Source organism: Alosa sapidissima, chromosome 19, assembly GCF_018492685.1.
Source record: "Alosa sapidissima isolate fAloSap1 chromosome 19, fAloSap1.pri, whole genome shotgun sequence".
NCBI lineage: Eukaryota > Metazoa > Chordata > Actinopteri > Clupeiformes > Clupeidae > Alosa > Alosa sapidissima.
Window position 1 is genome coordinate 20,073,147 of NC_055975.1, and position 17,171 is coordinate 20,090,317.

Consider the following 17,171-nt stretch of genomic DNA (forward strand, 5'->3'; position numbering starts at 1 on the left):
CCACTACTGCTGCTCCCAAACCTCCACTCAAACATGTGTTCAGTGTGTGTGTGTGCGTGTGTGTGTGTGTGAGTGTGAGTATTATTTGATGCATATACATCAAGCACAAGGAAACTGCTTGGAACTAAAAAGAAGGTAAAATTACTCATGCTTTGTTGAAGATTAGTATACTAAACAAGTAATAAATGTTATTAAATTTCCAACATCCATCACATTTGATGCAGCTGTTAAATCTCAATAGTTAAACCATACCTAGGTACAAAATCCAGATACATGAAAATAGGATGGGTGTAAACTAGGGTTAGCAGCACTTTTCTTTGCAACTATTTGTTATAAGAGAGCACATAGTCACTTGTTCATCTAATGGCAATCTGTCCATCAACACAGCCTTCATATCAGAAATATTAGACAAGCATACTCTTAACAATATGTTGCTATGAATCTTTCAATTACGCCTGTTTCAGATAATCTCCCTAATCTGCCTTGAACAGCTGTCTTTGAAATATCTCTATTAGCAGTAGCTAGAATAAAAACAGACAGACACAAAAAACACACACGTGGGGAGGATGGGGACAGACAACAGAGAAAGAACAGTAATAGACAAGCATCTGATCTTGTTGTCCTTCACCCTGTCCAACAGAAGGTAGATGCGTCCCCTTGCACAAAGACAGAGCACTTTCTTCTGTGTCATTGCCTGTCCCTGTGTAGCTCAGCACAACTCCTCCAGGCCCATGTGGGTTTCCTCACCGAGAGCTCCAGCACAGGGGGAGAGCACAGCGACGCAGGATGCCTGTGGATGCAGCTACAGCTGCCTGTGCTCTGGCAGAGACAAGCTTGGAAGCAGGCCAGCATTGTTGCACAGGGATTACTGATGCCAGCAGTCACAAACACACACACACACACACACACACACACACACACACACACACACACACAGAGACACACACACACAGACACACATACACACACACAAGTGGTGCAGCAATGAGCACCAAGGTCAAAGTGTTGTGAAGTTGCTAAGGATAAAGGCGTCAACCAAATGAATAGATGCAAATGGTTCCTATTGTTTGGATTTTGGAGAAGGTGGCTTGTCTCAAAGTATTCCTAACCAACACATTTGAAAACATTTATCACACCAAGCACTCACAGCATAAAGCATATTACTCCCAACCACCAGGATTAACACTTTTGTAAAAATTATAGATTTTGTAGAGGGGTTTTCATGGGGTTTGTTTTCAAATTCAGTGACTTTTGGGCTCAGTGCATTTTAATTATAATGAGTAGGATCATTTGAGGGCACATTGAGGACTCCACACAAGTTCCCTCCTCCGAAACTTTAGGGTGTTTCGTGCACTACCCTGGGCGCCTATCCTCATCAAGAGTGGGACTGATTTTAAATGCTTTGCTGTTAAGCATATTCTCCCCCACAACCACAGCTAGTCTGTAAAAAGTGTAATTTTGCATAATCATCTCCATGAGTCAAGGTTGTTGTAGAGGGGCGGTGAGGACAATTAGCATATTTATGCCTTGCCAGGGAAAGCATATTGATATCATAAGAATTTTATTCAAATGCATTTCTGTCATCATCAGATTATGACTCACCAGTCTTAGGGAACACAGAGTGGGAGTTATACGAGATTCTTTGTGGAGGATTGTGTAACGTAAAGTTAGATTCACTGCCTGATTTAAAAAAAAAACTATTTAAAAACCAGTGCTATTCACAGTGAGTGAATATAAGAGTATAAAGCTGTATAAAGCTGAACATTTATCTGTAAATATAAACATTTTCATGATTACATCGTGTAGAAACACTAAATAGTGAATGGCTAGATCAACCCCCCCCCCCCGCCCCCTTCACACACAGCCCCCCCCCTTCCCCCCCAACACACACACACCATTACACTTCACACCCAGACACGCACCCTTCCACACACACACACACAATATACCATTTCAATTACTACTTTTAATTTATTTCTTTAAAGTTGAGTTGGCTCTTGAGTAGGGGTGGGCGATATGGACAAAAAATAATATCTCGATATTTTTTGTGATTTTGACGATAACGATAATTAGTGTATCCTTTTAAAAAAAATGTAGAAGTCTGAATTACTTTACAGCTCATTATTTATGAATAGCATCAATACAATAATAACCAATAACCTATCCTGTGACTTTTTAACCAAATCAACCAATGCATTGTCACTCTATGACACATTTCCAATTTTGCCCACTAGCAATCATGTGACACTTGCTCTGCTGCAACGGGGCTTCTCTTGCATACACCTCCTGGATTTAGTGAATGTATGGGGTTTCAATGCGTGATTTTGGTGTTTTCCCCCTAAGTAGTTTAAATACTCGATAATGTAAATTTGCACATCATTAAAACAACAATCACGATATTATCGGAGATATATATCGCCCACCCCTACTCTTGAACACAAGAATTTCATTACTTATGATTCCTTTTTGAGTACATGACAATAAACTACTTGAACTTGAACGGGAAGTTAGACTGCAAACATTGATGAGTCAGTGCAACGCTTCCACATGCTACACTATTATAATTATGATTCGAAAAACGTTGCTTGTTGATAGACTTTGCACTTTGCCTGCTATCTAAACTATGGCCCTTAGTGTGTGGCAGTAGAAGTCTGCATACACTGGGAAAAATAAAACTTATGTAAAACTGCATTAACATTTTGGTATTACATCACTGGTAAGACTGCTCATATTGATTCCACTATTTCAAAAACAAACTTGAGCTTCGATATGCGAACCGAGTCAACAAAGAGGTACATGAGGACAAAAACAAAGAGAGGGCTCAATGACTTCAGCTCTGACTCACTCTAGTTCTCACCCTATACACACCCACCCACCCTCTCTGGCTCAGTGGCTTTTCCTGGCCCCTCATAATTCCATTTCCTGTGATTTCACGCTCGCACCCGCTCCTCCGACCCTGTCTCTCTCCCAGGCTCGCTCCCGAGTGTCCAGCGTGAGGGATAAAATGCTTCCAGTTCGGCCCTTCTTCCTGCCATTCTCCTGCCACTTCCTCCAGGAAGCATCTGCTGTGCTCCCACAAAGACCTGGACCACAAGGGTAGAATAATACAACCAGAGCTGCAGGGCAGGGAACGGCCCTATATTGTCCAATGAAAGGGAGGGAAAAAATCAGAGACCTTGCTTACTAATGTCAATTGTCACACTGTTGGCATTACCACTGAGAGTCTACTCTGTCTTTGATGTAAACTGGACAGAATGTTATTCTGGGTTTCTGATACCAAGGATCATGTTTCTAGCTTTTTTTCCCAATCATGACATCCTGTTGGCATCAATATTCTCAATAAAAAAAAGGCAATTGGCAGTGGTAGTGGGGGTGGCAGCTTTTTGGACAAAACAGGATATTTAGCTTACTTACTTTTCCTAAACACCAATCCATTCCATGCTCTGTCCTTGACCATGTTTCCTCCTCTCCCATGCACACATTGCACATTGATTGTGAAGCTGTGAGGGCTCTCCTGAACCATGCAAACACGAAACATCAAAGGGGCCGAGAGTGGCCTCTAAGAGTTGGACCCATCGTTTATCTGACCTGTTATCACCACTGCTTCGATTCTCTCCCACTACTCACTTTTGTGTTTCACAGGACATCCATCATTAGGTCAGCGTATGTTTGGTCGGGAGGGTGTTGCTCAGAGCTTTTGGTTACATTGGGAGCTGATTTGCTTTAGCGCTGCTATTGTTTTTCCGCCCCGCCACCCCCTCTCTGGAGGAAATGGACGGCTGTATCAAGTTGGAGCACACTTCCTGTGCTTGTTGTCTTGAGAGGACCTCTTGGGGGTGGCTAAGAAAGTGGCCGGAAAGAAGTCAGCATTCGTCAGTCTCAGGCAGTTGAAACCAGAAAGAGAGAAACACAGAGGGAGAGGCATACCAGCTTTCAATGTGCGCAGTGACTACTAGGCTTTGACATATCCTTGTGCCGTGTACAGGATCTCATAAAATGGAGAGCTGGATATTGTTGCTGAGCTTTCTGCAAGTTGTGTCTTGCTTGGACACTTTTCACTATGTCATTCATGGAGATGAGGCGAACTTTGAGGCTGCTACCAAAAACTGCCAGCATGAAGGAAACCTGACCAGTCTGTCCACCTGGAAAGAGGTCCAAGCGGTGCAACAGGCCTTGTCACGGCATCTTCAGTCAAGTGGGGAGTACACATACTGGATAGGTCTATGGAGACAGAAGCAAGAGTGTGTTGAACACAAAGCAAAGTTAAAGGGGTTCAAGTGGATGGATGGAGGCAAAGAAGCAGAAGAGATCAAGTGGAAAGAAGAACCTGAATCCACATGCACACATGACCGTTGTGTATACATTTCTATCAAATACGATGGGACTTCCGTCGTGGACTGGGGATTAATAGGAAGCTCGTGTAAGAAAACGCACCCTTTCATCTGTAAAGTCAAAGGCGAGAAGCAGACTCCTGCACCCAAAGACTGTACAATACCCACTATCGGGGGGACACATGACCACATACACAAAGTGGGCAATCCCTCCAAACTGGACATAATTTGTGACAATACAAAAACGTACAACCTAACTTGCAATACTAAAACTTTGGAATGGATCACAAAAGAAGGGAGCACAGTAAATTTGTCGAGTGTTTGTGTTCCATGCCCAAAGGGTTTTGAAAAGTCCTACACGGGTCAATGTGTGGATATTGATGAGTGCAAAAACCAACCGTGTAAAGACAATAGCAAATGTGTCAACTTAAAAGGATCATTTCAGTGCAAGGACTCAACACCACAACCACCCAGTGGCATACTACCCACGGATCCCCACACTCACCCAACCCAGCCCAATACCCAGGGACCTTTCAACACCCAGGAGCCGGATGGTACTGCCAACCCAGGCAGCATCGTCCTCATAGATGTGACCGAGTCATCTCCGGATTATTCCCACATCTACATCCCCGTCATCATAGCGGTCCTGGCTCTGCTACTTCTCCTGGTGGTTATCTTGACCATTGTAGCATGCTGTCGCAGGAAGAAGAGGAAGCGCTCAAAGAACCTGTCTGGGCAGAAGGCTTCCAAGGAATCTATGGCACTCAGGGACTCGATGGAGAAGATACCTTAGAAGTGAATGGAGGAAACATGGGTGATGACATCCATTAGTCGTTTCTCTATTCTCAGTCCTGGCAGTCTACTTCACAAAGGCTGCATAATGCTCTTCAGCTAAGTGACAGAAATAAGCCACTTGGACAACTGTTCACCCTCATACATGGCCTTAGGGGTATGAAGTGCTGTTATTTTATAATGTGCCAATTGGCTCCAGCTTTGTTTGCACTTTTTGTTATCAGTGGCTGTCGAAGAATGTACAGTAAGTGAAGAATTTGATAAGTGTTAAATATACAGAAAGTTCTCCAGGAAAACTAAAAAAAAAACTGAAATGACGTAAGTTAAATACATTCCTGAAATGTGTTCATTTGTAACATAGTCATTCAGTCATGTTTGCAGCGTAAACATTGCTAATAATTTAGAAAATGTAATATAGTTTCTGCAGTTTATTGTAACATCATTTTTTCTTTACTGTTCATAAACGGGCATACAAACATGTGCAACCTCAGAAAAACGGATCATTAAGATCTGAAACATTGTACAAATAGATCATAAACCAAATAAAGGGGCGGGGGAATGAAAACATGAGGGGTCTATCATATCTGTTAACACTGATAACTACAGAGAGCACATCAAAAGACATGGAACTAAAACTTTCCCCAGTTATCAGAGAGAAGCCGCGTTTTCATTTGTGGAAATCAAAGGCAAAGGCTGTAGAGCAAGACCCACAATCCCTAAAACAAAAACATTGTGAGAGGACACTAAACAAGTTAGCTGAACTGATATCCGTGGGCAGGATGAGGTCATTTTGTGAGCGTAAACAGTACTTTCCTGTAAAAACAGCAGTTGCGTCTGCCCCACCCACCCTGTCGTGATGTAGTCAGTTAGCAAAAGAAAGCTTCTCACAAAAAGGTTCCGTGCGTAAAACAAACTATATCGTCTGTTCCTGAAACAGACATTCATAAGCGGCGTTCACCACAAAAGTGCAACAGTCACAGAATAAGCACTGCGGCCCCTTAGCGTCACTACAGTAGCAGCATAAAATCGCCTCCCTACTAAAGAGTCAGGCATGTCTTACGACTTATATGGATCGTTAGGCTACTTTTAATGATTAAGCTACCAATAAAACGTAGCTACTTCTATTAAACTTGGCTGACTTGGAGAAAGATGCTACTGGGCAATAATGCTTTGTTCATTGGTAAAAAAGTTACTCTGGTGGGACTTCGTCTTCTGGTGTACATTTCCAAATACAGCTTAACGAAACAGACAAATACTATTCTGGCATAAGCAATGAAACAGGTAAAGGTAGTACAAAGCTTTGTTCTATTATGGACATTTAACATGTTCATTCGTTTACAAAGTCGTAGTCCTGGAGGTACAAGTACCATTTCTATAGGTGCTATCTGATTCCATATTGTCCGGTTGAAATTCATCTACACTGTATCCGCGACTTTTCAAAGCAGTTGCGTAGTAATCGATAGGTTCCTCAGTTGCGTTGTCCATCCAGCGGAGACATAATATTCTCTGGAAGGAGCGTTTGAAATTGTCCGACAGGAATCCGTACAGTATAGGATTGGCGCAGCTGTTAGCGTAACCTAAAATTACCGCCAGCTGGCTAAGAGTGGCATTATGTGTCTCCACAAAGACATTAACAAGTTGTACGACGTGAAAAGGCATCCAACAGATCACAAACACGGTCACCACCATCATAACCATCAGAGTGATTTTTCTCTCGGACTTTTTGCGCTGCTGCCAGCCAGCTTTCAGCGCAACCACTCGCATCTTTACTATGATCAAGACGTAACACATACATATGGCAATGACGGGGAACAGAAAGCCCATTAAAAAGGCATATACTATAAACACTGCCATCCACTGCCTCTGTGGTTCTGGCATTTGCATATTACAAGCGACTGATCCGTCCGAGTTCGGTGCTGTGCTGGAAAATATAATAATTGGTAAAATAACCAGGATGGAAAATGTCCAAACTCCCAAGTTAACCATCTTGGCGATTGTAGGTCTCCGGTATCGGGCAGCTTTTATGGGATGCACTACGGCAATGTATCGGTCTATGCTTAATACAGTCAAGCAATAAATGCTGGTAAACATATTTATAGCGTCCACACTTAGGACGAGGCGGCACAAGAAAGATCCAAATGGCCAGTGGTGAAGTAACGAGGATGTCACCAAAAACGGCACACTCAACATAAGTAACTCGTCCGCAATCGCCAAGTTCAAAATGTATATATTTGTCGCCGTCTTCATTTTAGCGTACCTAAAAATGACATAAATGACCATGGAGTTTCCACACAGCCCGACCAAACAGACCACTGTGTAGATAAATGAGATCAGAATTGCGCTACCGTGAGACTCGCTGTGCGTTTCATTGCCGGAGGAATTCATCAGGAAAAAACTGTCCTCTAAATTAAGAAGCTTGGACGAGGTGTTGGGAAACATTCTAGTGATTTTTTTGAGTTCCAAGAACGATGTAAAAAGTGATGAACTGGCTTTTAAATAATCCGTACGAGCATTTTCCTTTGTTTTCCGAATAGATATCCCTCTGGTCGTTTTCGTGTTGCGGCGCACTTCGAGTTTCAGCACCATGGATAGCTACACCAGTGAAGGACCCCCCCTCATACTGGATTTCGCGACGCGCGTCACACGAAGCAAAATGACGCTGCCTGAAGTCTTAATCGATACCGAACTGAACTGATAGACATCTTCACAGAAATGCCTGTCAAAATATGGCTTCGTGTAAGTCTTCTGCCATTTGATTGCCTCACTGCAAAGGCGGTCATGATTTAGCCTACTTAAGCGAACATTAAGCACACAACTGGGAGCTTATGGACCACTGTAAAACGCACATGTACATTTACAGTTAAATATGAAGACATTTGGCTTAACTCTTAGTGTCCAGACATTTTAAATCTACTTAAGGCCAGAGCAGCTTGTAATGAAGATGTTGATGTCATACACTAATTGTAAAATGGAAAGAGAAATCTTTCACAAATTAAGCAATTATCTACAGATAATACATCTATATCTACAGAAAAAATGTTGATACAACAAATGGATTTGCAAGTCCAATACTTTCAGCATATCATGTCATCCTTCAAAACTTCAGGTACACACTGGGCAAAATATCACACACCACACACAAGTGCAGTATACACACTGGGCAAAATATCCTGTCTGTTGTCAGGTTGACCACCAATGGATTTGAAGTGATCTCCCAACATGCCTTTGCACTGCCAACAAAACCCACACTGCCCTGCAAAACTAGTAAGCCTGCAAATAATGGTTATGACTTATTTTTTCGTATTTGTATTTCAGTTTTATGTACATGCCATAACTCCCAATTTGCTTAAATATGGCTAAAATGGGAAACAATATTAATCTCCCCCAAAGTCTGCTCACAACATCAATTCTTTTCATATTGTCCTATCCTTATTACAGAGCTTCAATCCATCAAATCACCATTCTCACAGTCATCTAATTTCTAGTTCCATCTAGTGGTTGGATTCCCTTTAAAAAATGCTTATGGAAATGCTGACTGTTCATTGGTATAGGTAGATCGTTGTTAATAGATACACCACACTTTAAAGAAGGTACACACTGGCTGGACTTTAAAATGAAGCATAAAGGATTTGTTGGTTGAGCAGCTTGAGGATGGAGGCTGCTCAGGAATGCCTACCTCTCTCTCATTCAAGTGTAAATAACTACAGAGCAAACACTGACGTTCATGTACAGTATAGAAGGCTATGGTCACCTCGCAGCTTGTGCGTGCACTGAGGCAAGACTCATTTTGATTAAATCCATGACATTATTAGGCTTGATAGGAAGGACAAAACTTAAAAAGAAGAAGAAATAATAAAAAAAACAAGTTGTGAGGAAATGGCATGAATGTCCTCAATCAGAGCGACAAAAATGTGAAATGTGTTGCCATTGTAATGAGCTACTGGTGCGGGCGAGCCTGAAATGTATTCTGGATCTCAGAGGGGTTTATTCTCTGTGTACTTTCATTAGCACGTCTACAACACTCTACATGTGAAAGGATGCCGGCCCCCAGTGCACCACATCTAATTTAAATGCGAATAATAAAGAATAAGGGACATTACAGAAGAATGCTTTTGTCGCTCGGGCAAATTGCTCCCTGTTTCCGTTTGCCCAACCCCATCCAAGTGCCCCCACTTGCGCAGGGAACAGTGATGGCTGCCCTTGAAAGGTAATGAGTATCGGTCGGGCCACGGAGATGGCAGCGCAGATGGCTGTTTTCGCACTCTGCTCTATCTCTCCCTCTCCCTCTCTCTTCCTCTCTCTCTCTCTCCCTCTCTCTTTCCCTCCACCTCTCCCCAGTTATCTGCCTGGCTCTGGAAGAGAGCCAGCTTTCTCTGGGCAGGTGTTCTGGTTTTCATATAACTCAAGCCTCCTGAAGCTGAAGGTTTATTTTTATTTTTATAACAGGTCTTTCCTCGCCAGTTTTTTCCAAACACCAGTGAATACTGAGGAGATGAACACTAAGAGGCCCTTAGGAAGAGCAGAGCCAAAGCCTTTGAAATCAGAAGTGATATAATCTCTCTCTCTCTCTCTTTCTCTATATATATATATATATATATATATATGTATATATCAGTGTGTGTGTTCATCAGTGTGTGCTTGTGTGAGTGAAGGGTGGGAGGAATCAAGAGAAATCATAACAAATCAACAATCATAATCATAAGGATTATAAGACAAAAAGGGGAAGGTTCAGAGGTCTGATAAGTATCAAGTTCAGAAAGAACTTATCAGAAAATGACACAATGTGGACAGAATCTATGTATATGACTCACTTGACATAAGGCTAATTTGAATTGAGTTAGACTCTGTCTAGTGGGTGTCTGCATTTCAAATAGTTTTCTTTGCAGGTGTTTTGTGTTGGTCATTACCACTCATTTGCATTTAGAATTTTCATCCTCTGACTTGACTCAAACAGTCACAAGCAGAGCTTGCATGGGGAAAACCAATGTGCCTGGCCATTACAACGGTGTGAATCATCAAGCATTAATAACATGAATAAATAGCACAGCCGGCCACTGCACCAAAGAGTACATTAAAGGCAGATAGGAAGAGTCAGTGAAGTGCAAAAAGAAGAACTGAAATTGAAATGAGTATTGAAGCCAAATGGAAATGCACATCAACACAAATAAGAAGGCACATCTGCATGTTCAAAGGTGACCTGTTTTAGTTCAGACACTGTGCTGCACTTAGATCCTGTTTAACATTCACTCAGTTGAAACACATACTTTTGTTGTGTTACATAAATATATTTTGCAGCGTAGATGCATCTTGATGACCATGACTGTTAGTGGCTATCAAACCCCTACACTGCGTATATACGGAGTATAATTACGAAAGCTGTAGGGAACCTCTTAGAGTGGCATGTAGAGGTGGAACCTGTGGCCTCCAGCTTTATTGCCAGTGTAGATATGGGGGGGGGGGGGTCAGCGGGGACGGGCACCCGACTCCTCTGCCTCCTGGAGCTCCAACGCTGTGCCGTAGTCCTGCAAGGCCTCTTGAGTAAGGCCCAGGTGACCACGCACGTCAGCACGCAGTTTATACAGCAAAGCATCACTAGGCTGCAGTTCAATAGCTGCAATAAGCATGCACACACACGTACACACACACACACACACACACACACACACACACACACACAGACACAAGTAAATACTATGTAAACACAACACACTGACTCATATAGGTATATATAGTGTGTATCTAAATGCACCCACTTCACATATCTTTTTACATGTACAAACATAGCTGTAAAAACATAGCCTGGGAAGAGTAGAGTCTGAATAACATCTATGGGGGAAAATAATCTAAATACAAGTGGAGTGATATTGTGGATATTATCGCTGATAGGTTATCTGTTTGTGTCATGGAGAGGCATTTTTATTAGTCTTAATAGTCTGACACCCACAATAGCACAATATATCAGCACAATCATACAACCTGCACATTTATTAAAGAAATAATACTCTGGGTTCCTATGTTTAAGATATGTTATTTGAAAGATTGTTTCACAAACTGACCTAATCCCTTATCCCTCAGTTACCGGGGGTTTACCAATCCCTGATCTTTTAGTGTAAGATTAAACCCCTTTGTGACACAAATACCCATTTCATAACATGGTACCCCAAGTTGCTTTTGGGGTCTGATTAGGGCCAACAGGTGCCGAACCCCCTTGGGTAAGGTCATTGAAGGTGTATACCTTGCCAGGGCTATGCTGGGAGGATTGGATTGGCACTAATTGAGTTGACTGAACAGCATCTGAGCAGACCAGAGTTTTTTTTTAAAATCAGGACAGAGAGCCATGGACAGAGAGCAATCACCTTTCTCTCAGCAGTCATTTTGACCTGAAATACATGGCATGCCCAGTTGTTATTAATGACATTAATTAAGGTTCTAAAAAACTGAACAAAGACTTCATTAACATAATTAGTAACACACCTGTGCTTGCCTTACTATTTCATGTCAAAATGGCTGCTGTAAAGAAGGTCTATTCAGCATTAGTTAGACAGGAACACAAAGGCGTCATGAGCCAGGGAGTTTTTTGCCCATAGGTGCTGATGAGCTGAAGACGCCAAGGAGCTCTTCCATCCTCCTGAAGAGTGCATTTAACTTTCTTAATTTGGACATTTATGGTTAAAGGAATCTGTTTTGCTTGAAAAAAAGAGAAACAGTTTCCCTCATTTGTAAAAAAAAATAAATAAAAATCTGGACGTTAACGATAAGTGATAGTTGGGTTAGGTTTTGTGTCTGTGTAGTTGGGTTATGGTTTTCCCAAAGGACAAGGTGGATTCAAGTGAGTTGTGCGGTAACTATAGCAACCTCTTGCCTCTAATCTTTCTTGAGTACGGAGCAACCTCGACATATCCAGGAAAACATGTCCCTGTTCCTGACTATGTAAAGTTTAGAGAGGGACCAAGACACCCGTTTGCAATTTGAAACAGTATGATGCAATTTAGGCAACACAGAGAATACAGATAAAGTTTCATTCATATGATTGCTTAGTTGCCTTTTTGCTGGAGGCTGACAAAATGAACAATTGCAGGCTTACTGCTGATAAAAAGGTAATTTCTGTGTTATTATATGATACACTGGTTGCTAATAGAGCAAAGTTTCTCCACTGCAAATCTTGCTGTCTGGTAATACAATGTCTGCACATACAAAAGGAGACTGACCTACTTTTTCTATATCAAGCAATTAATGATGGGAATGCTGGTAGTGAGTAACTGAGATTTAAGATCAATGATTCAAGGTCCACAATCCTTCGTAGGTGTAGTAGACTCAAAGGCCTCAGATGTATAAATGCAAGCCTCTAAACCACAGATGCACAAACATGAGGGTGAGAGGGTGGTCATTATGAATATAGACCTAGAAAGCTTATTTGTTTTAAATCACAAATTCAAGGTGCTGAAATGAGAAAGCTCATTTGGTTACACTTTACTTGACAGTGACATAAGAGTGACATGACACTGTCATGAACATGTCATAAACAAGTCATAAACGTTTACAACATAACGCTTCTGTTATTAGGTGACATTCGGTTTTTGTCATAACATGTTAGGGTTAGGATTAGGGTTAGGTTTAGGGTTAGGTTTAGAGTTAATGGTTAGGGTTAGGATTAGGTTTCATGTGTCATGACAGTGTCGTGTGTTCATGACAGTGTCATGTCACTCTTATGTCGATACTGTCAAGTAAAGTGTTACCGCTTATTTTTATGTCTCTTTGGTTCAGTTACATATTTTTCATGAAAATGTGTCATTTGTTTTATTTTTTAAGACAACTTGATCTACTTAAATCACTTTATCATATAAGTATAAGTAATCAAAGAAAAAAGAAAGAAAGCCTTAGGGGCTCAGGTGTCAGTCCCGGAGCTCCGAAGAAAAGAAGATAATCTGCCATGCTGGGGGAGGTCACACACACTGCCCTCTCTCTGAGAACACCCCATTTTACAGACCAAAGACATAACCTCAGCCACAATTTCTAACGAAGAGAGAGAGGGTCAAGGTTTCATTTGACCTCCATCAAGTAAGGAAAGACACTAACCCTCTGTTAACGCAGTGATTATGGGCGGCAGGAACCATGGGGAAGGTTCTATGTTTCTCACAGTAGGAAGCAGGACCTTTTGCTTGGGTCAAGGCTGCTGGCATTGCAGCTATTAAGGGGGTATCTAAAGGTGCAAATCTTTTAAGGCACCAGTTTTTAGATTTTAGCTGAGTAGTATTAGCAAGACTGAAAGCGTCATAGACAGAATGGTGCACGAAGAAAAGATAGAGGTGAGAATCTACATCTTGAAACTGAGCTGTAAAACAACCAGTAAAGGTGAAAAGAGTCAAAGAATGTGTGAGAATGATAGAGAGCACAGGGAGGGAGAGAGACAAAGCGAGCCCAACCTTGAGTGAGGTCCCTCTCTGCACTGCGGTATCTCCTTAGGGAGCAGTAGAGGTTGGCCCGGTTCAGGTAGACGTGCGAGGAGTGTGGGTTGAGCTGCAGGGCCAGGGTGAAGTCCTGCAGAGCTTCCGGAACCTTCCGCAGCAAGGTGAGCGTGATGGCGCGGTTGAGCACGGCTGACTCGTCCCCGGGGTCGAGCTCGATGGCCTTGCTGTAGTACTCAAGGGCCTGTAGGCACAGCGGCAGGAGCTTTCAGTCCTGCTCTGACCAGATAGGACATATGGCCAACTAACCTTCAGACATGGGGAAAGCCAAACCGTTCAAACCTGCTACACATTATGCAAAAGAAGACCTGCAAAGCAATGCTGAATATGTGTGTTACTTAGAGGAGAAATCCGAAATCGATTTTACCTAGATCGAGCTGCTGCAGCCAACAGCTAAAGCAGCCACGCAGTGTACCGACAGTACTCTGTGACCTCGAGAAACGGAGATCTATGTATTTGTTTACAAGCTGTGTGCAAATGCAGACTATTTACAGTGTATATAATAATTACCAGCAGGGGGTTAGTATTTCATTCATGATGACTGACCTACATATTAATCAAACATAGGGGTGAGCAATACTATATTCTTTCCAAAGGTCCATCATTTTAACTGGCACCCCTGTTTACGTACAGTATATACATGACTGCAAGAATGTGCTCTACAAAATGTTATTTATATACAGTATAAATACAAATATATATGCCCACACATGTTGAATAATTCCACGCAAAAACATCATGGTCTGTATTTTGATGTGCAGTTAACGGCAGCCCTGCCGTTACCACTTACTGACAGTGCTGATGTAATCAAATGCAATTATCTCTGGGTGTGATGTTTTGCTCGGCAACTAAAGATGCGGGTTCCCACTCCAACCCTTGAGGGGTAACCATAACGATACGCATTGCTGTCACAAACTGATACCTTTGGATGTTCTGTATTTTTTTTCTCCAGATTTTCTGCTACTCCCCAATGGGCTTAATGCTAAGCTATCAGAAAGCCCTGTGGTCAACAGAGCATGCTTTTGAATGAAAAATGATCGCACAGGTGGTGAAAAACATGTGCATGATAATTCTGTTATGCTCAAAGCATATTTTGCAGAACTGGTTTTCGCAAGAGCGAGTACCCCCACCCTTGCTCCTCCAGTTTCAGCTCCAACTACCCCACCTTCATACCCTCCGCGCTGACCTTCAGCAACATACCCAGAATGCAATGTGATCTCTTACCTGTTCAAATTGCCTGTTGAAAAAGTAGAGGTTTGCGGCATTGAAGTAAGCCAAAGAGTAGCTGGGGTTCACGCATATGGCCTTCTGGTAGTCCTTCATGGCAGTGGATTTGTCGCCTAGATACTGGCTGATCACGCCGCGATTGGTGAGGAGCTGGTCGTGCAGCGGGTTGTGCTACACAGAGGACAAAAAAGAAAATGAGACAGGAAAACTTCCAGCACGACATTGACAGATGTCGTCACACGGCCTCTTCAGGGTATAAATCACCGATTGCCATTTTATTGCTGACCTGTGAAGAACAGCAGGTGTGTCATGGCACCTGTAATTACGTCTCCTTTTGACAGATTTAAGAAAAATGAACGTCCACTGTAAATGTTCTTTGAGGCACTTTTATGAGAGGTACCACACCGCATGTGAAAAAGTGCGAGAACGGGAAAGGCCAGCAGGGGCATCCATCATTAAGACAGGTCTGACCTTCATTACAGTGCGAAACACGGTGCTAAATAAATAATGGAGGTTAAAATATGTAGAGCAGTGAAATATAAGGGGCAATGGCATGACCAAGTAATACAGAGAAATGGCACATTTTTTCAGCTTACACTGCAGCCTAATGCTGTACCAACCAAATGGTTGTAGGGTAATTTAGCATCAAGTGTCTGTGACACTTGTACAAAGAGTGTTGATATTGGAGCTAAACATCTAATCAAACTACAAGACTCCCTTTTGTACTCCTGAGGCAAAGTGTTGATTGGCTGGATTAGCATGTCTGTCTGATCCATTTTGTTTCCCATTTACAGAGCAACGACGATGCACAAATATTGTTTGTATGTATGTATGTATGTATGTATGTATGTATGTATGTATGTATGTATGTATGCATGCATGCATGGTATTGTATGAGTATCCACACACAGAATGGATCCTGGTAAGACATTTGCTGAATTTGACAAAAAGTGCATTGGATTAGAATCACAGATTGCTTCTTTAACTAAAGGTGAACATGCGTTAAACCTAGTATGGAGGTTCACAATCCAGCATGTCTGATCCATGAAGTGGCATACCCTCAGTGCTTTGCTGATGTCCTGGAAAGCGGCGTAGAGATTCCCCATCTGCAGGCTGACCACAGCCCTGCCTTCATAGGCGGCCCAGCTTGAGGGGCTGATTTCCAAGGCAATGGTGAACTGATTCCAGGCCTTCTGGAAACATCCAAAAACCTTGTAGGAGAGGAAGGGAGAGGGAAGACAAAGGAAATCAATGGCACTTAGTGAAAATCAATGTGATACGGGTAAATGAGAGAAGTTGGAAACCATGCTCAGAGATATGTTGCCCCTGTTGAGTGGGGAGATAGGGATAATTACGCAGGGTCCTTGTATGTGTGTGTGTGTGTTTGTTTGTGTGTGTGTGCGTGTGTGTAGGATGGATGGTGGTCTGATGAATCAGATATAACAACAAAATGCAAGGCGCATCTTTCTAATTCAACAGTCAGCACTACCATGGTGCAGCTGAGCCAAGGTCAGTTGCTTTTCACATAAAAAACAGATAGGTTCATGCACAAATGGGAAGAGATGAACCGCTTTGATTTAGAAAGTGTTCACCTCTTCACTGCATGTTTTATTTCAAAAGTGGAGAATTCTGCAAAAGCTGATTATGCCTCATAAAACGCTCTCTCTCTCTCTCTTACACACACACACACACACACACACACACACAGACAGAAAGACACACACACACACACACTACACACCACTCCTGTCTAAAGCTTCAGCACTGCAGTTATTCGATGGCTAATAAAGCGCCTGTCACGATTTGTCAAGTTTTAACAATCGCACGGTCTCATATCTCATATCCTGGCAACGTGCAAACACAGAGTAATGTAGAATAGGCAATTTTGAGACATATCATCAGCTGAAGCATATTAGCCAATGGACCTGCTATAGATCAAATTAAATATCCATCTTTCTGCATCAGAATATATTCAACCTCATGAAGAGCAGCCTTTTATTTATCATGAGAAAGAATCTATTTCGAAAGTCTATTTCTGTGTGGCAAAAAATCCCACAAAGCCTGTAGCTTAACAAATTGAGGAACAGTACTAGTGGAGTTGGCACTGTCATGCTCTCCACATTGTGGAAATATCAGGAGGTTTCTTACAAACAAAGCACAAAAATTGTAGTTTTACATTTAAGCAAAAAGCCCTGAGAGGCCGTATGTTACACTGATTTTAGCTAAGGGGTGTTGTTAGGCACGACGCACTGGCATTGTGAGACAGATATATGGTTTTGATTTTCCATCCTAAAGAGACTGTTGAGAAACAATCTCATTGCATGCTTCAGCTACTGCCAGCTGCCAGTCGGGGTGC

At 42.2% G+C, this 17,171-nt stretch overlaps 3 protein-coding genes across 6 annotated transcripts in view; 1 reads left to right on the top strand and 2 right to left on the bottom strand.

The window, feature by feature from the left end:
• The first annotated feature begins 3,765 nt into the window (after window positions 1–3,765).
• clec14a (C-type lectin domain containing 14A) lies at window positions 3,766–5,688 on the top strand. Its single transcript, XM_042071237.1, has one exon. It carries the CDS (start codon window positions 3,997–3,999, stop codon window positions 5,122–5,124), a length of 1,128 nt encoding a protein of 375 aa, XP_041927171.1. The 5' UTR covers window positions 3,766–3,996; the 3' UTR covers window positions 5,125–5,688.
• On the bottom strand, window positions 5,671–10,176 carry sstr1a (somatostatin receptor 1a). Its single transcript, XM_042071236.1, has one exon. It carries the CDS (start codon window positions 7,707–7,709, stop codon window positions 6,459–6,461), a length of 1,251 nt encoding a protein of 416 aa, XP_041927170.1. The 5' UTR covers window positions 7,710–10,176; the 3' UTR covers window positions 5,671–6,458.
• A 126-nt stretch (window positions 10,177–10,302) lies between these two features.
• ttc6 (tetratricopeptide repeat domain 6) overlaps window positions 10,303–17,171 on the bottom strand; it is a 44,885-nt gene continuing 38,016 nt past the window's right edge. For 2 of the 4 annotated variants that reach the window (XM_042071227.1, XM_042071226.1), the window contains exons 29-32: window positions 15,874–16,026; window positions 14,813–14,986; window positions 13,547–13,772; window positions 10,303–10,734 (exon numbers count right to left, since the gene is read on the bottom strand). In XM_042071227.1, coding sequence (XP_041927161.1) covers window positions 10,586–10,734; window positions 13,547–13,772; window positions 14,813–14,986; window positions 15,874–16,026 — 702 coding nt within the window. In that variant the 3' untranslated portion in view covers window positions 10,303–10,585. Of the gene's footprint in view, window positions 10,735–13,546; window positions 13,838–14,812; window positions 14,987–15,873; window positions 16,027–17,171 lie in introns of those variants that run through there. The other 2 variants (XR_006025270.1, XM_042071228.1) reach the window with 2 other exon arrangements.

Coding starts and splice junctions, on each gene's coding strand:
- sstr1a (XM_042071236.1), bottom strand. CDS start 7,709: ATGGTGCTGAAACTCGAAGTGCGCCGCAACACGAAAACGACCAGAGGG.
- clec14a (XM_042071237.1), top strand. CDS start 3,997: ATGGAGAGCTGGATATTGTTGCTGAGCTTTCTGCAAGTTGTGTCTTGC.